Source organism: Anguilla rostrata, chromosome 17 (genome assembly GCF_018555375.3).
Source record: "Anguilla rostrata isolate EN2019 chromosome 17, ASM1855537v3, whole genome shotgun sequence".
NCBI classification, from domain to species: domain Eukaryota; kingdom Metazoa; phylum Chordata; class Actinopteri; order Anguilliformes; family Anguillidae; genus Anguilla; species Anguilla rostrata.
The window spans coordinates 5,354,091-5,375,979 of NC_057949.1; the positions used below are offsets into that span (position 1 = coordinate 5,354,091).

Below are 21,889 nucleotides of genomic sequence, written 5' to 3' on the forward strand. Positions count from 1 at the left end.
CCTATTTTATTCATTTGAGATTTGACTTTTTTTTTTACCTCGAAAGCAAAAAGGTTCTTGTACTGCCCACAACAGGTTTTGGTATTGGTTTTTCAGAGACCATGTTGCTTATGTGACCATTTACATTCACCAATTAGCATTGTGGCCGGGGTTAGTGGATGACTAATCAGGCTAGAAGCCACCTTGAGATTGCTGCACCTCCTACTGTCCCAATGTGGGATTTCACTGCTCCTCTTCCTGTTTCACTGTGAGATCATTGGACCTCCCCCTGTCTCACTGTCAAATCACTGAACCTCCTCCTGTCTCACTGGCAGATCACTGCATCTCCCCATGTCTTACTGTGAGATCACAATGCACCTCCTTCTCTCACTATGAGACCTCACTGCACCTCCTCCTGTCTCACTGTCAGATCACTGCATCTCCCCATGTCTTACTGTGAGATTGCAGTACACCTCCTCTTGTCTCACTGTGAGATCTCCGCACCTCCTCCTCTCACTGAGACCTCACTGCACCTCCTCCTGTCTCACTGTCAGATCACTGCACCTCCCCATGTCTTACTGTGAGATTGCAGTGCACCTCCTCTTGTCTCACTGTGAGATCTCCGCACCTCCTTCTCTCACTATGAGACCTCACTGCACCTCCTCCTGTCTCACCTTAAGATCGCTGAACCTCCACCCATGAATGAATGAATTCAGCTCAAATAACGCCTGAGACAGCCCCTAAAGCAGGTGAAATCAAATCAAAAGAATATAGCAACAAATAAAACTGAAAAATCTCCATTTTCGTCCATTTTTATTACATTGCATTTTTTGTTCTTGTTTGGTTAAACCAATGTCATATATAAACATTTTAGTATTCTTTCAAAGAAAAGCATTCTTTCAAACATAAAAAATGATAAAAATATGTCTATTAAAATTGCATACTCTTTAAATAGTAAAACATACAAATAACAGAAAAGGGCATTGACACAATCTCATGCACTTGCCCAAAATAAGTTACATTTACATAGTATTTACTTAAACATTTTTCCCATACTCAGTCATGAACAAACTTCCAGAAGACTGTTTCCTCCTGCTCAGAAGCACACTGAAACAGGACATAAAACTCCTCTGACGAACAATAAACTCAGTCATGTAGTGCACATTATGCTGTATCAAGTCTACGCCAGCCCAGTGTGTTAACCAAAGGTAAAATGCTGAGCGAAGTGTGCTCTCCCTTCTGTATAATGCATTTCTTGGATGAAACAAACCTAATACTTTACAGCTCATTGCATCTGTTATCTCTTTTACATTGTTCCTAAAAGAAAAATGGATGTAGTGTCACAAGAGAGTTTCAAATGAGCGGTCAGGCAGAAGTGGTTAATTTAATGAGGACGGCATCTCGATATGTGCGTTATAACCACTGTTGACCAAAACACTGTGCCCGCGGCCTTTATAGTAACACGGACTGAGAGAGTAAGCAAATGGCTGACCGTGAATTAGACTGGTGGGTAGCAAACATCCTCCACGCTACACACATCTTGCCGATGATGATGTCATCCACCATAGAGTACAGGAGAAAGGAGACGCTAGCAGCTAAAATAGGGTAATAAGTTGTTAGCTCTATGGTGAGATGGGTGATGCTGACTGGGCCTAGCCCAGGTAATGCTCAGTACACTGAACCTGTGTGAAGTGCTGTAACTGAACAGTGTTGAGCTGAACATTGTGCAAAGCGCTAAGAGTGCACACATTATGTGAACAGGGTGAATGTTGCACCAAGCAGTCCTGAAATGTTCAAACACACATTCCTTATGAAAATAAAGGCCAATATATAGTAAATAAAATATATGTTAAACATGAAATCCAAAATATATGAAATACAGATGGCAATTCAAAAAAACATTATTATCCAGTATACAATTATGCAGCATTTCTGTGTATGTGTGTGTATGCATGTAAAATATTTGCTACTACTATATTTTTGCATATACTGAAAAAAATATCATTTTCGAGCATCACTATATCTTGAGAAGCACAAAAATGGCAACAATTCTTGTTAAAATATATACAGTCTATTGTAAGATTGCTTCAATATATTCCTTATGTTTTGGATTTCATTCTTTTATGTTTTAACAACAGAAATGCACACACATGTTTGATACAAATACACTAGTCTGTTACTTTAAAAAGGTTAGTATACAAAAAGTAAAAAATAAAAAATGTAGAAATACTGTTTGCTGACTCACGGTTTTTTTTGTTTTTTTTGCACCGTGTGGCACAGCATCTCTAATAACAAGCGATGGTAATGAATGTGTGCACAGGAAATGATGTAAGATGAGAACCATGTAAGACGCTGTCCATGCGTTTCTTTGCCGGCATGTGGAAGGATACGGTAAAAATATATATTCCAGTCTTAAACAGTAGCGTTTTCACTTTACGCAGCCAATATGGCAACAGTTAGCTGCTTTGCTAAATAGCTTACACGCATGCACGGGCAATATCATGCAAATTTTCACCCATAATTATTTCCATTAATTTTTTATATATTTTATTAATCTGTGCATTAACGTGTTAAAAATCTGATTGCTTCGCCCTTTATGCAGGGAAAACCTACAAGGCCTTTACGAGGGGTAGCGATGCATTACTCCAATAAACAGCACCGGGGGAAAATAAAAACCATAACCCTTCAGTGGACCCGCAACCCCGCTTCTTGCTTTCGGTCGGTCGTTACGCCGGTGCACGTAGCGCGATGTGTTTCTCCTGTTCTGGTTATATGGCAATGTGTGTAGCTTAAACTCAGCCTCCGCTCGTCTTATGCGTGGGGATCACTGCCAAACTTTTTTTGAAATAACGGGCTGTTCTGTGTGCTGCTCAGTCTTGTCAGAATGTTCGTGACTGTGAACATGTGACCAGGTCACACGGCCACCTGTGACCTATAAGCTGAAGCGGTGTGGTCGTGAAACGCCAGCCCTGGCCTTGGAGCGACCCAAAAGGCAATGCCCCACAATGCAACGCGAGTCCAGACTTTCAGTCAATCGCAACAAACATGGCGCAAGTCCTATTCTGAATCTGCAGAGAAAAATGTCTAAGAATTCTTACATTCTTTATGCTGAGTTTCAGGATTCTACAGCTGATATCAACACTACAATCGTTATATCCATGAGAAGCAGTGAATCTTTTCTCATTCAAAGCTGACCAGGGTCTATCCATCCATTATCTATACCCACTTATCCTGGACAGGGTCCATCCATTGCCTGTACCCGCTTATCCTGGGCAGGGTTGCGGGGAGGTACTAGAGCCTATGCAGGGAATATTATTATTTTTAAAATGCCAACCGCCTCTCCCAGGATTTGACTCAATTCCATTTAAATTTAGCTAAATCGGTAAATTGACAAAAATGTTCTCAATGAATTGAAAATGTTCTACAGAGACCCCAATTTTGACTTCTGATGCAGAAGAGCTAACCTGTAACCAGAGGTCTTTGGGGCAAACTTTATTATAGTATTTAACATTATACTTTCAAATATAAGCTTGTGAAGAAAATAACCCAGATACAACCCCAACAGAACACGAATAAAAATGTCTGCTCTCTTGGCAGACTGGACTGTCGGACTGTTGTGAATTAATATGGCCAGGTATACTAAAACGTTATGGTTGTTATTTTGTGATTATTTTGCCTATGGGAACTGGCTTTTTTTTTGGTTTTTATGAGTGTTTGATGGACACCCAATAATTGGATTTATGTGTTCTGCAACTTCCTGAAGTACTATACGTGCCCCATCAGTTGTGAGAGCACATCCTTGCCGCATCCTACCTCTGCTGCCACTTCATGGAGTTAGGAGTTATGGAGTCACCAGACTGCATCAAAGAATAGTGCACAAACTGGATTATCAATTCAAATGCATGTCTCAGGAGGATCAGACAGTCTCTGGCTTACATTCTGTCTTTCCAGACATATCCACCAGAGAAAGCCGCACATACAGAGGCGCAAATGGGCAAGAGAGAATATATGTTCAGTTACAGGTACATCTCTTCAGTAGCTGGTAAACAAGAACATGCAGATTGCAATTTAATATTCAATCATCAAAAATAATGCCCCTTAAATAAAGTCTAAATTGCACCAAGAGGTAAATCATTCAGTATCAAATATGTATCCTCTTATTTCTAAAAAAAAAGAGCCAGTAGCACTTGCCTGAGCCAGCAGTCATTCACAGCAAGTCAGGGTTTCACTCAAAAAAAATAAAAGTGGCCAAATTGTAGATGTTGACTGATTTTTAAATCCCACGTCAATTGCCACACCTGGTGTGAAAGCCTTCCACTTTCAAACTGGTTCAACAGACATAATCCAGATAAAAGTGGAGTTATGTCTCACAACCCCACCATCCCCTCTGATGTCTCCAAAATAGGCTCTTTCGCGCAAGAGTTGGGCCTCTGTCTGTGAAGCGCCAAACATTTCTGTCCTCTCCTGACCTCATTGCGGGGTATCGCCCTTAAAATAGCCCTAAGGAAGGTCTAAACATTTCGAATGTGCACAATCAGCATTCTTACCATCCGAGTTCCTCGTCCAGGAGTCCGGTGTCAAGCTGCCGTAAATTAGCTTCTTCAAAGCATGCTACAGAAAAAGGAGCTATGAGTAACCCGGCAACAAAGTGTTTACGTCACCCATTAAACTGTTGCACCTCTGGGGAAAAACAAGAATAAACTCAATTTACACAAGATATACGCCTTCTTTCAAAAACACATTCCCAAGATAGCTATTCGGTTTAGTGTACAGTAGTGGATTCTAGTACCAGATCCAGCCAATGACCGTTATCTGGCTCACGGCAGGATTAGGGACAAAGGCTGTTTCGTAATGTACAATAGGTTTTCTTTAAAAAGAAAAATATATATATCATATATATCTTAATATATAGTAGGCACATACAAAAATAGCTGCGTTACAGGAGAAATGAAAGCGCAGTCCCGACATCACTGAGGCTGGGCCGTGGGCGGCGCGGAGGATTGCATGCTGGGAGAAAGCTTCCTACTGGGCGGCGTCCTCTCGAGCGACGCCGTCCCGCTTTCTGGGGACCGGGAGCCGGGCTCCGCGCCGGAAGACTTGGTCTTGCCGGAGGGCGAGTTCTTGGCGGGGGTGGATTTGGCGGCCTCCTTCGCCTTGACCCCGGCCTTGCCCGAGCGGGGCTCCGGGGAGCCCTGTCGTGAGCTCTTCCCCGACCCCTCGCCGCCCCCCGGGGTCCCGATGCCCTTCGGCTGCCCGCCCGCCCTGCCGGACGCCTCCGCCGCCCTCTTGGCCAGCAGGGCGGACTTGCCGAGGTCCGCCGAGCGCCGCGTCTCCTTCTGCCGGAGCGCCGACTTGAGGAAGGACAGCCCCTTGTCCTCGGACCGGCTGCCTCTGCGCAGGTCGCGGGAGGAGGAGGAGGAGGGGCCGGCGGGCGAGCGGAGGCTGGTGACGGAGGAGCTGCTGCTGGAGCTCCTGACCAGCCTCCGCTCGGGGCGCCCTCCCTCGCCCGACCTGCCCGACCGGGGCCTGTCCGTCAGGGGGCTGCCCCGCTCCCCCGGCTTCCTCCGCCCGCCCGCCGAGCTCCGCTCCGCCCCCGGGGCCCTCCTGCCAGCCGGCGAGGGCGAGGCCGACGACTGCGCCCCCGACGGGACCCGTTGCTTCCTGGGGGTGCCCACAGCCGCCGGCGCCCCCTCCTGGCTCGGCGGCGCCTCCTTCTTGGATGGCGTCCCAGAAGAGGACGAAGACGCCTTGCTGGTCTTGGAGTCCCCTTTAGACTTGGCGTTGGAAACCTTAGTGTTGGACACTTTAGGGTTGGACGCCTTATCGCTGGACATCTTAGTGTTGGACACTTTAGTGTTAGACGTCTTAACGTTGGACACCTGGGGGTTGGATGTTTGGGTGCTGGACGCCTGGGGGGTGGGTGGGCTCTGGGTGGAGGACGACGCCTGCTTTTTCTTGGAGCTCTTCTCCGAATCCGCCTGAGTCTTGCTGGAGCTCCTCTTGGCCGACACCCCCTCCGGCTTCTGGGTGGAGCCGGTCCCCGCCCCGGCCTTCTGCTTGCCGGAGGGGGCCCCGGAGTCGCCGGTCCCCGCCCCGGCCTTCTGCTTGCCGGAGGGGGCCCCGGAGTCGCCGGGCGGGGCCCGGTTGTTGTTGTCGAGCAGCTCGGCTTTGGCGGCCCTCCTCTCGGCCGGGGGCGGGGCCCTGCGGTAGGGCTCGTCCAGCGACTTCCTGCTGCTCCCGTCGTCGCTGGTGACGCTCTCCGTCATGGCCAGCGGCGCCCTGCCGCTGGACGAGCGGCCGAAGCAGGAGGTGGACACCTTGTCGTCGGCGGCGGCGGAGGAGGAGGCCTCGCCGATCCGCTCCAGCCCGGAGGAGGAGAAGGAGTCGAGGGAGAAGCGCGAGGGCGAGCTGGAGCGCAGGTGGAGCTTGGCCGACAGCGACCAGGACGGCTTGATGCCGTTCTCGCACAGGGCCAGCGGGCTGGCCATGGACGACCTGGAAGAGCTCGGACGCTGGACGCTACGCACGAACGGACGGGTTGAGAATCCTCCTTGACAGAAAGACAGAAAGGTTCTAACTGACGCGGCTGAACGAGACCCAGGCGCGAGCAGTAGAGATAGCCTACCTCACAATCAATGGGCCAAACAGTGAGGAACAGGCTAGCACAAATGACTCGATCTAAAACATGGTTTATTACATATAGTGTTACTGATCTGGAATAGAATGACCCCCCAACAGGGTTACTGATCAGTAATAGAATGACTCCTCCCACAGGGTTATTGATCAGTAATAGAGTGGACCCCCTCCCCACATTCAGGGTTATTGATCAGTAATATAGTGACCCCCTCCCCACATTCAGGGTTATTGATCATTAATATAGTGACCCCCCTCCCCACATTCAGGGTTATTGATCAGTAATATAGTGACCCCCCTCCCCACATTCAGGGTTATTGATCAGTAATATAGTGACCCCCTCCCCACATTCAGGGTTAGTGATCAGTAATATAGTGACCCCCCTCCCCACATTCAGGGTTAGTGATCAGTAATATAGTGGCCCCCTCCCCACATTCAGGGTTAGTGATCAGTAATATAGTGACCCCCTCCCCACATTCAGGGTTATTGATCAGTAATATACTGACCCCCCTCCCCATATGCAGGGTTATTGATCAGTAATATAGTGACCCCCTCCCCATGTGCAGGGTTATTGATGGGCAGGTCCCTCACCATCGTCTCCGCTCAGCTCCCCGGGGAACTCCACCGACTCGGCCAGGGAGGCCAGGGAGGTGCGGCGGGAGGAGGAGCCAGACGCCACGCTGGGCTGCCTGCTGCCGGGGAGCCTGTTCACCCAGTGCTCACAGAGAGAGGAGCTGGTGGAGCCTGCACACATACACACATATACATATATATACACACACACACACATATACACATATACATATATATACACACACATACACATATACACTCATACATATACGCACACACACACACACACACACACACACACACACATATATACACACACATACACATATACACTCACATATACGCACACACATATACACACATATACACATATACATATATATACACACACACACATATACACTCATACATATACGAACACACATATACACACACACACACACACACATATATACACATATACATATATATACACACACACATATACACTCATACATATACGCACACACATATACACACACACACAAACATATACATACAGATATACACACACACACACACACACAGTCATATCAGACATTTGCATTTCTATTACTCATGAAATATCAGCCAGCTGGCATTACATTAACATTTTTAGCAAGCTGGCAAACATGAAAACCTGAGCTTTAGATAACATAAGATTTCAGAAACAACAATTACTGTAAACACAACACTAGTTTGAGTAGACTACGTGGCTGTTGAGTTATGTATTGTAAAAATAGTGTGGGTTGACTTTTCAACTCATGCGATTAAAACACTCACCTGCGACTGAGCTGTTAGCCGACCAGGAAGGAATGGTGGTCCTGCGCTGGTAGAACAGGATGTAGGCCGTGGGCTTGCAGACCTCTTCGTCGGCTATGGGCTGGACGTCGCTGTCGTCGAAGCAGTACCACTGCCCGTCGACCGAGTTCTTACAGAACGCTGCGGACCAGAGGCAAACGGCCGTTCCTCAACAGCGTCTCTCGCTTTCACACGCGCTGCGTTTCTCCGTTCTGTTCAACCGCGTGCATTTGCATGCGGCCAAAACCGGCGGACAGACCGCTACGTGTCTTACGGTAGCTGTCTGCTCATTTCTAGGGCTCTCTCCCTGCTTCCCAGCTCAGCAAGTGTGCTGACTAAATATACGTAAAGCAAAAATTTAATCCAGTGAAATTTATGACACAACAAGTTGTTCAATAAACTTAATTTTGATTGTTCAGTGAAATTTTATCAGAGATTATATGAGTCCGAGAAGGATAAATTAAATTTTAATGTGCGTTAATGTAGATAATTCCTTCCAGGTCTCAGTCTGGTCTGTCTGTGGGGCCTCTGTCTTTGAGAGCCAGGTGTGGTCACCTGTGTAATGGCCGCCATGCATGGTCCCGTGGTGGTTGCACACGGCGTACAGGTCGTACAGGTAGTCCTGGGGGTCGCGGCCCAGGCCGTAGGGGCGTCTCCACGGTGACCAGTGAGAGGGCAAGCTCCAGCTGCTCTGGCTTCTCTTCACCACGTGGGGCGCCATGTCCAACCCGAGCAGGGGGAACCGCACCATGTTCTGCATCTTCACTCTCCTGTCCATCTCCTGCAGGGGGCAGCAGAGAGCCGACTACAAACACAGCCCCGTCCCACTCTAATATAACTGCACCCTACTCTCAATTACTGTCCATCTTCTGCAGGGGGCAGCACACATAACCCTTTCCCACGCTATTAAAACTCTACTGTCCATTACTGCCCATCTCCAGCAGGGGGCAGCACAGAGTACAAACGCAGCCCTGTCCCACTCTACTAAAACTTCACCCTGCCATCTATCTCCATCAGGGGGAGCACACACAACCTTTTCCCACTCTACTATAACTTCACCCTACTGTCCATTACTGTCCATCTCCAATAGAGGGCAGCATACATAACTGTCCCACACAATTAAAACTTCACCCTACTATCCATATCCTGCAGGGGGCAGCATAAAGCCAACTGCATACACAGCCCGGCCCCACTCTACTGTAACTTCACCCTACTGTCCATTACTGTCCATCTCCAGCAGGGGGCACCATAGAGCAGACCACATTACATTACGTTACATTACAGGCATTTGGCAGACGCTCTTATCCAGAGCGACGTACAACAAAGTGTATAACCATAACCAGGAACAAGTATGACGAAAACCCTAGAGAGAAGTACCGGTCCAAGTGCAGGGAACAACCGCATAGTTCAACTTGGACCCTGAAGGTTAAACTGTTTAACACTAACACAAACAAGAACAGCAACAACGCAGTCTATGCAAAAATACAAGCAGTAGTTAAGACAGGTGCATTAACTAAGACATCTACAAAACAGCTACCTAGTTACAACCCTAAGCTTACAGTCATTTACAGGGAGGTAGGGAGGGATGGGGAGAGGTGCAGCCTGAAGAGGTGAGTCTTCAGTCGTCGCTTGAAGTGGGTCAGTGTCTCAGCTGTTCTGACCTCCATGGGGAGGTCATTCCACCATCGTGGGGCCAGAACAGACAGGAGACGTGTTCGGGAAGCGCAGGTGCGAAGAGGGGGAGGTGCCAGGCATCCTGAGGTAGCAGAACGGAGGGGTCTGGCTGGCATGTAGGGTTTGAATATCTTGTGGAGGTATGCTGGGGCTGATCCCTTGACTGCCTGGTATGCTAGGACCAATGTTTCAAATTTGATGCGAGCTATAACAGGCAGCCAGTGGAGGGTAGTGAGCAGGTGCAAAATACAGTCCTGTCCTACTCTGTGCCTGAACAGTGCTCTGTGCTTGAACATTATGGGCAGATTTACTAGGCCTTTTGCGACTAGTTTCAGGTTCAGATATGACACATTCTGACCCAGTTATGAATCAAACAGGTGCACGATGCGCTAACTGCAGTATGCAGCTACATGAGTCATACTTCTCTCCTTAATGTATATGCATTTAAGGGAGGATCACACAAATAATGAGCCGGGATATTACAAGTGGCTGAATATGTATTCCATTAAATTTAATAAGCTTCACAGAATTAACAAGGGTAAATTTTTGCAGGTCACGGGTAAATTTTTGCATTAAATATTTCTGCCTCTAAAGGCACAAGCAAGACGCAGACACAGGTGTAGGTCTCGAAGATGCACTGAGAGAATCCATGCAACAAGATTCACGCTATTTAATGCTACAAGAAATCATCAGATGGTACAGGCTAAGCAGCCATGCGATAATTAAAGCTGGGTGTTTGTCACAGAAAATACTGGCTAAAGTCGCGGAGCAGGCACGGCACAGTCATTAAAAATCATGGAAAACTGAAATACAGTCTGAACCTCTTCAGGTACAGTATGATTTTGAGCAGTACCTGTCTGAATCTCTTCAGGTGCAGTATGATTTTGGGTGGTACCTGTCTGAACCTCTTCAGGTGCAGTATGATTTTGAGCAGTACCTGTCTGAATCTCTTCAGGTGCAGTATGATTTTGGGCGGTACCTCTCTGAACCTCTTCAGGTGCAGTATGATTTTGGGCAGTACCTCTCTGAACCTCTTCAGGTGCAGTATGATTTTGAGCAGTACCTGTCTGAATCTCTTCAGGTGCAGTATGATTTTGGGCAGTACTTCTCTGAACCTCTTCAGGTGCAGTATGATTTTGAGCAGTACCTGTCTGAATCTCTTCAGGTGCAGTATGATTTTGGGTGGTACCTGTCTGAATCTCTTCAGGTGCAGTATGATTTTGGGCGGTACTTGTCTGAACCTCTTCAGGTGCAGTATGATTTTGGGCGGTACCTGTCTGAATCTCTTCAGGTGCAGTATGATTTTGGGCGGTACCTGTCTGAACCTCTTCAGGTGCAGTATGATTTTGGGTGGTACCTGTCTGAATCTCTTCAGGTGCAGTATGATTTTGGGTGGTACTTGTCTGAACCTCTTCAGGTGCAGTATGATTTTGGGCGGTACCTGTCTGAATCTCTTCAGGTGCAGTATGATTTTGGGTGGTACCTGTCTGAATCTCTTCAGGTGCAGTATGATTTTGGGTGGTACCTGTCTGAACCTCTTCAGGTGCAGTATGATTTTGGGCGGTACCTGTCTGAATCTCTTCAGGTGCAGTATGATTTTGGGTGGTACCTGTCTGAACCTCTTCAGGTGCAGTATGATTTTGGGCAGTACCTGTCTGAATCTCTTCAGGTGCAGTATGATTTTGGGTGGTACCTGTCTGAATCTCTTCAGGTGCAGTATAATTTTGGGTGGTACTTGTCTGAATCTCTTCAGGTGCAGTATGATTTTGGGTGTTACCTGCCTGAACCTCTTCAGGTGCAGTATGATTTTGGGCGTTACCTGTCTGAATCTCTTCAGGTGCAGTATGAGGATGTCAGGCAGGGTCCACAGGCTGAGTTTGATGCGGCCCTGCTGCAGCTGCCTGCAGTGGGGACAGCGCCAGGCGTCGTCCAGGGCGAGCTGGAACACAGCACAACCCAGGTCGGTCCCGATCGAACAAACGGACCGCAACACTTTTAACATCACTTCTGATGGAGCAGACTGCATGGCACTTTTATCACTGGCGTGTCACCACATACTCCTTAATCTGCGTGCAATATCACATACTTGCATTTCTTCATGTTACCACACCCTTTTATCTGAGCACGTGCACCTGCTCCTGTTTGGTTAGTGTGTGTAAGGTTACAGTGCCTGCTCCTGTTTGGTTAGTGTGTGTAAGGTTACAGTAGCTGCTCCTGTTTGGTTAGTGTGTGTAAGGTGTGTACCAGGTCCTGTTTGGTTAGTGTGTGTAAGGTGTGTACCAGGTCCTGTTTGGTTAGTGTGTGTAAGGTTACAGTAGCTGCTCCTGTTTGGTTAGTGTGTGTAAGGTGTGTACCAGGTCCTGTTTGGTTAGTGTGTGTAAGGTGTGTGTACCTGCTCCTGTTTGGTTAGTGTGTGTAAGGTTACAGTAGCTGCTCATGTTTGGTTAGTGTGTGTAAGGTGTGTACCAGGTCCTGTTTGGTTAGTGTGTGTAAGGTTACAGTAGCTGCTCCTGTTTGGTTAGTGTGTGTAAGGAGTGTGTACCTGCTCCTGATTGGTTGGTGTGTGTAAGGTTACAGTACCTGCTCCTGTTTGGTTAGTGTGGGTAAGGTGTGTACCAGGTCCTGTTTGGTTAGTGTGTGTAAGGTTACAGTAGCTGCTCCTGTTTGGTTAGTGTGTGTAAGGAGTGTGTACCTGCTCCTGATTGGTTGGTGTGTGTAGGTTACAGTACCTGCTCCTGTTTGGTTAGTGTGGGTAAGGTGTGTACCAGGTCCTGTTTGGTTAATGTGTGTAAGGTTACAGTAGCTGCTCCTGTTTGGTTAGTGTGTGTAAGGAGTGTGTACCTGCTCCTGATTGGTTGGTGTGTGTAAGGTTACAGTACCTGCTCCTGTTTGGTTAGTGTGGGTAAGGTGTGTACCAGGTCCTGTTTGGTTAGTGTGTGTAAGGTTACAGTAGCTGCTCCTGTTTGGTTAGTGTGTGTAAGGGGTGTGTACCTGCTCCTGTTTGGTTAGTGTGTGTAAGGTGTGTACCAGGTCCTGTTTGGTTAGTGTGTGTAAGGTTACAGTAGCTGCTCCTGTTTGGTTAGTGTGTGTAAGGAGTGTGTACCTGCTCCTGATTGGTTGGTGTGTGTAAGGTTACAGTACCTGCTCCTGTTTGGTTAGTGTGGGTAAGGTGTGTGTACCTGCTCCTGATTGGTTGGTGTGTGTAAGGTTACAGTACCTGCTCCTCTTTGGTGTATAGCTGGAAGCACTGGGCCAGAGTGCAGGCCTGGGGGTGGTGGTGCTGTTCCCTATGGATCCGAACACTCTCAGCATCGGGGATGTACTCTTCCTCCGTGTGGCCAAACAGACTGCGGCAAGGAACACGGCATCAGCCAATCACAGAACAGGAAACTCAGCTCACCACACACTGCGCTATGAGTGATGTCATGATATCAGGGCTCTTATTGCAACAAAAAAAAACAGAGAAACAGAGTCACTTACTAATCCTTGGTCTCCTTGTCCCACTCCACCACAATCTTCACATGCGGAGGACCTCCCTGCCCACAGGACCTGTACGCCCTGCAGAGGAGAGGCTAAAGGATTCAGCAACAGAGCCTTTCAGTCTCCGCTCAGGATGCACCGTCAACCAGGCTAACGGCAAACGCACACACACATATACACACACACATACATGCACACGGGCACACAAGCGCATACACGCACTCATACGTGTGTGTACGAACACGCGCACACACACACATATACCTCAGCACACACAAACACACACACACACATATGCATGCACACACAGACACACACACACATGCTCACCCTGCTGTTACACCTCTTCTGTAGTGTCTCACTGGGTATGGCCTTACTGCCCCCCTGTCTGCAGCGTGCTTGCTGTTAATTGCCTTCTTGACATTCAGTGACACAGAGAGCAACACTGACCTTTATGACCTCGATTAGAAAAATCCCATTTTAGAGAAAGCCTTGAGTGGGCATCTATTTAAAACAGCAGTTTAGTAGCTTCTTCAGTGAGACATTTTAGATTGTCAGATTGCACAATGAAAATGGCATGACTCCTACTACCAGCCACTAGAGGCCGCCATTGCTCTGTTCTTTTGGTTAATTTATCTGCACCTGCGTCTCGTTTCTTTGGTATATATAGCCCGCTTGTTCCTTTGTTCCAGGCTGAAAATTGGTGTTCTGCTCTCTTGCGCTCGCAGAGTTTACTAGCCAGTTCTCTCGTGTTTTTAACCTGTCATTAAACCTGTTCCTGCATGCGTTACTGTGCCACTAAAGCTGACTACATAAAGCCAGAACAGTGAGAGGAACATGAGCACATTACCATTCCAAGCTCAAGTCAGATACAAATATTACTGCAGAGCTCAAAGAAAAAGAATTAAAAGTAAAAAAAAGACTCAAACTTAAGAGTTCCAACTGAAGATGAACAGAACCTTTGAAGGAATAATCTTTGGGCTGCTCCACCTAAGAAGACTGACTGCCAGGATGACTGACAGGGTGTGGCCGTACCTCTCTACTGTGGGGTGACACAGGGGCTGCTCCTCTTGAGGTAAAAGGTACGTGATTCCAACCAGACCCACCACCCGTAGACTGAAGGGACCCACCTGCACACAGACACAGACTTTAGTGATCAAGTCTCAGTCCTTCACCACCAGCTACACCTGCTCACAGACTACAGGTATCCACAGTCTCAGTCCTTCACCATCAGCTACACCTGCACACAGACTACAGGTATCCACAGTCTCAGTCCTTCACCATCAGCTACACCTGCTCACAGACTACAGTTATCCACAGTCTCAGTCCTTCACCACCAGCTACACCTGCACACAGACTGCAGGTATCCACAGTCTCAGTCCTTTACCACCAGCTACACCTGCACACAGACTGCAGGTATCCACAGTCTCAGTCCTTCAACACCAGCTACACCTGTACACAGACTACAGGTATCCACAGTCTCAGTCCTTTAACACCAGCTACACCTGCACACAGACTACAGTTATCCACAGTCTCAGTCCTTTACCAAGTCTTACCCACCTGAACGAAGACCCCCGGCCTGAGCAGGTGTCGCATCTTCTCCAGAATCTCTTTCTGAAGAACGTCCCAGGTCACAGTTCGCTCCAGGTAAAGCACAAACGGATTGCCGAACCTGAGAGAAAACGTACACAGTTTTGACTGAGGTCAGACCCGAGTTATCACACAGTACCTCGGAACAAACTAATAGAACAATACTGACGGTGACGGGTGGATGTGTCCAGACTAATCTTCCTGGCTCTCAGTGGGTAACAGGAGAAAGAGGAAGTAGTATCCACCAATCACCATCCGTTTTGCTCTTTCGTTTGTCACCAACCTACCCAGTGATTGGTGGAGCTCCTCTCTGCTATGTATCAGCAAGGTGACATCACAATGACCTTATTCTTGTTTTATCATGCCTGGTCCCACAGGCCTTGCCAGGCTTGATATTCACACAGAGAGGAAACAGCTCTGCAGGCCATGTACAGTAGAGCCTCTCTGGGTGACTCAGTGCTGGAGTCTGTCCACAGCAGTGGTCCTCAACCCTGGTCCTGGAGAGCCACAGGGCCTGCTGCTCTTTCCACCTTAAAATCAGCTATTAATGTAAACCCAAAGAAACCAGGTCAGATGAGTTACCTGAGTTAGTAATCTGTATTGATTCATGAATTGATTAATTGAATCGATTGAATTAAATGTTGAGTAGCACTTAAATGCAGCAGAACCTAGAGCTCTCCAGGGCGAGTTCTGTTTAGCTAGCTCAGCAGGTCCCAAACAGCCTTTTCTCATCATCATATATTCTCCTTCCTTGTGTTCTATTCATTAGATGTGCCAGACCTGGCCCAATTAAATATTTATTTGAACTAAACTCTGTTTAACAATCATGCATCCATCACAGGCTCATTCCCTAAACACACAGGGTCATTCCCTAAAAGTTTCCTGATAGGTGCTGATCTTGCTGTACAGAGACGCAGCTGAATCAGTTTAAGGTGTGCTGTACTGACCCTGCTGAATCAGTCAAAGCTGTGCTCTACAGAGACCCTGCTTAATCAGTGTGTGCTGTACAGAGACCCTGCTTAATCAGTCAAAGCTGTGCTCTACAGAGCTGTACAGAGACCCTGCTTAATCAGTCAAAGCTGTGCTCTACAGAGACCCTGCTGAATCAGTGTGTGCTCTACAGAGACCCTGCTGAATCAGTCAAAGGTGTGCTGTACAGGTAAGATGAGGTGAAGGGCCAGAGCTCTCCAGCGGCCCCTGTGCTGTACCTGCGTCCTTGGTGCCCGGAGCAGGCCCGGTTGCACACTAGCAGGATCATCTTTTCGGATCCCGTGTTCTTATTGGCCGGCAGCATCGCCCCCTGCATGAATGACGAGGTCCTGGCGTTCTCTGCCCCGTACTTCAGGTTGTTCTGATTTAGGTTGACCAGCAGGCTTCCTGTAATGAACCTGGAGCTTCAGGCACTTTCCAGGTGATTCTCAGCTTTAACCGCTGCTATTTTTGGCGTGCAGAAACTACAACTGCTAGCCCGAGGATTGTATAGTAAAATGAAGTAAGTTAGCTAACCAAGCTAACCAAAAGAATTTAACTCTCATTATTAGCCTTTAAAGCATTCTTCTGACGTCTTTGCACTTCTCACTGCTGAGAAGTTGGTCATTTTTTGAGTCATGTATCATAGTTGTTTGGATCACCCAATTTGAGGTCACCGATCCCACACTTTAGCACGAATAACAGCTGATATTAATCAGTGCCTGATCCATCAGAGCATCCCCAATTTTATGTTATTCTTTTCTATGTCAAAGTCCGTGGAAGTCTGACCTGTGTAAATGTTATATATTTGGTCTACATACGAAGCAAGCTAAATTAAACAGTTTAAAAACTGAAATACCTCTTTGAGCGCGGATACTTTCCAGTCGAAATGTCTCTGGGGTTTCGAACGCAAAGATTGAGTCGCTCTCCTGGATGATGCTGAGGTCATCATCGTCGTTGCAAAAGGAGCGGTGGAAGCCATCGTAATACATTTCAGTCAAAACGATCTGCACAGAGAAGGACAGCAAGGACTCATAATTAAATGAATTATAAATAATAATAAATTAAAATAAATTACTCAGAGACCATGGCAAGTAAAAGCAACCACTAAACTTAAACAGAAATAGGCAATAAAGTCTGGCACATAAACGGTAATCACTGCTAAAATACAAAGCAATAGCATCAACATTAACACCACTGCTAAAATACACAGCAGTTGCATCAACACCACTGCTGAATGAGAAAATATGAGCTATTTGTTGCTTCACTACTTGAAGAGGTTGACTCCATATTTTTGTGGTGCAAAATTATAGTCTGAGAAGACAACCAAAAAACTTTTTAAAAAACCATTCTCAGTTGGTGTGAGCAAAGGCCTTTAGCCAGCGGTTGGAAGAAGGAGTTTGAGTGATGCAGCTCTGGGTTCCTGGATTTAAGGAAAAACCTGTAATTTTTTTATCTGTTATTTTAATGTACGACATAGGAAGTTTGCCATGTCCGCCTTAAATCCACCGGCTTTGGCCTCAGACATTCTGAGATTGACATCATGTTGTGACCCCTATGGACAGGGTCAGGAGTGGGGGGTGGGGGGCGTAGCACCTGGTCAGGGGGGATCTTGGTTTCCAGGGAAACAGCCTCTCTGAGCCGGGACACGGTGCTGGACAGTGGAACGGCCACTCCAACCCTCATACAGTGGGAGCACTTCCCCTGGTAGACCACGGTGATGTACAGGGGCCTGCAGGGGACACACAGAACAACACAGCCTACTTTAGCAGTGTATGGCCATGAAATGTGCCCCAGAGTTCAGAAATGTGCCTTAGCGTACAGTAGTGTCTTGCAAAGAACAGAAATGGTTCTCAAGAGTACAGAAATGTTTCTCAGAGTACAGAAATGTTTCTCAGAGTACAGAAATGTGCCTCAGAGTACAGAAATGCGTCACAACAGTACAGAAATGTTTCAAAGAGAACATAAGTTTCTTAGAGTACAGAAAAAAATGGAGTTGGAGGCCCTGATAAACATCTGGCAGTTAATTCCATAGAATCTGAGCCATAGCTGTGAGCGCTTTGTCTCCTCTTCCATTAAAGGGTAGTGGCTGGGACAGTGAGGAGGTCGGGTCAGAGACATGGGCAGCGGCCCGATCTGCAAAATGTTCTGCCTTCGCAAACTCCAGTGACACAGCACCAAAGAACCCCCCTTTAGCCCAGGGAAGCAGGACAGGAAGGAATCAAAATTACTCAAAAGCTACTAACCACACAGACACCGGCTACAGTTTTTTGTGTTCAGCAACTTGTCATATTAATATTAATGTATAAATAATGACGCTAAATCTTACTAAGCAGGCAGTGGCAGTCTGGATCAGGGTTCCCAAGTCCAGGCCCAAGCTGCAGTTTCTGGAAGATTCTGGGAAATGCAGATAAATACCTGGCTGCTGTTGGTTTTATTGTCGTGTTAATTACAGCAGACTTAATGGCTGTCTCTGCCCGGCAACCAGCCCCACAGTGGCAACCGTTTCCAGGATACCAGAAGCATCATACAACCGGCTAATTTATGATTAATTCCCCTAATAGTTCCCTGCGCACATCAGCTTTATAATGGTCTGCGTTCAATCGATATTGTCCTCGGCTGACCTACAAATATCTCCAAGCATTTCTTTTTTCCTTTACAAACACAGTTTGGCGGTATCACTTTAGTGATAACTGAACTTATTGAAGAAAATATCCCCCTCTATTGCATTTAACTGTGGAAGTTAATTAACAGCTGAGGACATCTTGTGTGGCACTGGTGGTGTTGGGGTTCAGTAATAGCACAGCTTCTCTGAGGATATGTTGAGTGGGGCTGGTGGTGTTAAGGATGGTGTTAAAGCTCAGTAATAGCATAGTGTTCTGTGAGGATATGTTGAGTGGGGCTGGTGGTGTTGAGGCTCAGTAATAGCATAGCTTCTCTGAGGATATGTTGCATGGCACTGGTGGTGTTGAGGTTCAGTAATAGCACAGCTTCTCTGAGGATATGTTGAGTAGCACTGGTGGTGTTGAGGTTCAGTAATAGCACAGCTTCTCTGAGGATATGTTGAGTGGGGCTGGTGGTGTTGAGGCTCAGTGATAACATAGCGTTCTCTGAGGATATGTTGCGTGGCGCTGGTGGTGTTGAGGCTCAGTAATAGCACAGCTTCTCTGAGGATATGTTGAGTAGCACTGGTGGTGTTGAGGTTCAGTAATAGCACAGCTTCTCTGAGGATATGTTGAGTGGGGCTGGTGGTGTTGAGGCTCAGTGATAACATAGCGTTCTCTGAGGATATGTTGCGTGGCGCTGGTGGTGTTGAGGCTCAGTGATAACATAGCGTTCTCTGAGGATATGTTAGGTGGCGCTGGTGGTGTTGAGGCTCAGTGATAACATAGCGTTCTCTGAGGATATGTTGAGTGGGGCTGGTGGTGTTAAGGGTGGTGTTGAGGTTCAGTAATAACATAGGTTCTCTGAGGGTATGTTGAGTGGGGCTGGTGGTGTTAAGGGTGGTGTTGAGGTTCAGTAATAACAGGTTCTCTGAGGGTATGTTGAGTGGGGCTGGTGGTGTTAAGAGTGGTGTTGAGGTTCAGTAATAACATAGCGTTCTCTGAGGGTATGTTGAGTGGGGCTGGTGGTGTTAAGAGTGGTGTTGAGGTTCAGTAATAACATAGCGTTCTCTGAGGGTATGTTGAGTGGGGCTGGTGGTGTTAAGGGTGGTGTTGAGGTTCGGGTAATAACATAGCGTTCTCTGACGGTATGTTGAGTGGGGCTGGTGGTGTTAAGGGTGGTGTTGAGGTTCAGTAATAACATAGCGTTCTCTGACGGTATGTTGAGTGGGGCTGGTGGTGTTAAGGGTGGTGTTGAGGTTCAGTAATAACATAGCGTTCTCTGAGGATACTGTGCATTTTCCCTGTTCTGTCAGGCCTTTGCACAGCTGAATACTTCCGGTAGTAACGTAGGCGAGCCCCCACGATCTGAGGGATCAAGAGCAGAGCCCTGCATGGAACTCAAAACCACAGCCTTGTGAAACCGAGGCAAGCTCCCGAATCCACCTCCACGGACAGAGCGCGTGTGCAGGCTGTGTTAGTGTGCTGGGAACGCTTCTGTTCAAACCCACGTACACAGGAAATAACGCTGACGTGCCTGATTTTGCCGGTAACAGCACAAAGGTTTTCTACCTGATGAAAACCACAAGATCAAGATTAATCACCGCTCACGTCATCACCTTTACACGAAAGTTCAGCGTTTATTGATGCGTTTTATTTTTGTTTACAAAACCCTACTCACACGATAAGGCTTACCTCTGACACGCTTTCCATTTTACGGTTGAACAACTAAGCTCAGCTTCAGGAGAAGCGCAGCAGTTTCTGCAAATGTTTCCAGTAACCTTCCCTAACCTGTAGTACACACTGTGATGTCTGTCTGTTCCATTGATATCTATTTATTAGGAATTGCACCTGCCAGGAAGTGAGCGCAGCTCTGGTACCCATAGTGCTCTCTGGTACCCATAGTGCCCTGTTTTTGCACATTTACACTTTATAATCATGCTTCATGAATGTTCTCTTCCATATTCATTGCATGTATTCTCTAGTCAGGATATGCTACTCTCAATTAAAAAAGAACAGCATCAGCGACAGCGGCCCAGGGTCAGGGGTCAGAGGTCGAAGATTAATACTCACTGAATGAAAAAGGCTAGCGGATTCAGGCCTTTAAATAAGCCCAATTAAATAAGTTCCCCACAGCCAATTAAAGGCAGAGAAAGGCTGCATAAAACAGACCAATGAGCTTGAGCAGCGCTGTGGTCCAATAACAGCAAATGTTGGATAGCTGGCGGCAGATTACTGACCCTGAAGACACATTCCCAGTCCCTCTGCCTGAGCCTGCATCTGCTGACCTGTTAGTCACACAAAAAGTTTTGAATTTATCATTGCGATAATGGACTGAGATAAAGAACTGGGACTCCATACCCCGTACGCCACAGACGCTCTGTCCTTCAGGCCCGAAACAGCTTCTCTGTGTAAGAAGGCTAACTGCTCCAGCCCCACAGTGAGAAAAGTCTCGCCCGGACGTTCCCCTCTTACCCCCTCCCTTGCTTACGCTTAAGCGGCTAGCGGCGGAGAGCGCGCGCGGTATGACAAGCGCAGCCGGTGTCCTTGAGAGCGCGAGCGCGCGCAGCGGCGGACGCAGGCCGCATGAATAATAGATAGCGCCCGCGTTAGCGGCTCGATTCGGCTTCAGTTCGGGGGAATGTCCGAGGGCAGGGAGAATGGCGGGCGTACGGGGGGTTATTAGTCAGAGGAGTTTCGGGACGGAGCGCGAGCGCGTTGGCACGGCGAGCAGGCAGAGCGTCCTGCTGGGGGACCCAGACTGATGAGCTCTACGGTGCCAGGCTGGGGGGGGGAGGGGAGGGGAAGGGGGGGGGTGGAGATTTGCTGCCGCGCGTCAGAGGGAACAGGACACCATGTTGCGGCAGCCAGGCTGTGACAGCGAGCGCAGAGGGACAGAGTGACATCACAGCCATCGAGTGAACTGCAGATCAGGCCGGGGCCACACAGTTACTCAAAATGCTTTAATTCTTTAGAGGCCAGCAAAATACCGCCATGCTGCTGATAGGTTTAATACACACATTAAAAATACACAACATTCACCAACATGCAGAACAATATATATTGTTTCACATGACTGTGCAGTTCAGTCTATAAGATGTGTCTGAAAATTCTCAGGGATCTGCATTGTTTTTAAACTGTGCCGGAATATTCAGTGTTAAAGTTATTTCAAATACACATTTGATCTAGGACTGCCACATTCTAGCACTGGGGTCCATTATACTTAAATTCAGTCAGTTCTGGAACTTGGTGACTTAGCGTGCGTGAGGGAGGGGGATGGGCAGCGGGGTGACTCACCGCGTGTGGGGGAGGGGGATGGGCAGCGGGGTGACTCACCACGTGTGGGGAGGGGGATGGGCAGCGGGGTGAATTACCGTGTGTGAGGGAGGGGGTGGAGAGTGAGGTGATTTACCATGTGTGAGGGAGGTGGTGGAGAGTGGGGTGACACCATGTGTGGGGGAGCGGGATGGGCAGCGGGGTGACTTACCGCATGTGGGGGAGGGGGAGGGGGATGGGCAGCGGGGTGACTTACCGTGTGTGAGGGAGGGGGTGGAGAGTGGGGTGACTTA

At 47.7% G+C, this 21,889-nt stretch overlaps 1 protein-coding gene across 1 annotated transcript in view; it reads right to left on the bottom strand.

The window, feature by feature from the left end:
- Positions 1-183: 183 nt before the first annotated feature.
- LOC135243458 (ubiquitin carboxyl-terminal hydrolase 31-like) overlaps positions 184-21,889 on the bottom strand; it is a 31,727-nt gene continuing 10,021 nt past the window's right edge. The window contains exons 5-16 of the mRNA XM_064315324.1: positions 17,314-17,449; positions 16,577-16,724; positions 15,957-16,125; positions 14,719-14,830; positions 14,194-14,288; positions 13,159-13,236; positions 12,896-13,025; positions 11,498-11,617; positions 8,560-8,785; positions 7,987-8,145; positions 7,204-7,356; positions 184-6,526 (exon numbers count right to left, since the gene is read on the bottom strand). Coding sequence (XP_064171394.1) covers positions 4,947-6,526; positions 7,204-7,356; positions 7,987-8,145; positions 8,560-8,785; positions 11,498-11,617; positions 12,896-13,025; positions 13,159-13,236; positions 14,194-14,288; positions 14,719-14,830; positions 15,957-16,125; positions 16,577-16,724; positions 17,314-17,449 — 3,106 coding nt within the window. The 3' untranslated portion in view covers positions 184-4,946. The remainder of the gene's footprint in view (positions 6,527-7,203; positions 7,357-7,986; positions 8,146-8,559; positions 8,786-11,497; positions 11,618-12,895; positions 13,026-13,158; positions 13,237-14,193; positions 14,289-14,718; positions 14,831-15,956; positions 16,126-16,576; positions 16,725-17,313; positions 17,450-21,889) is intronic.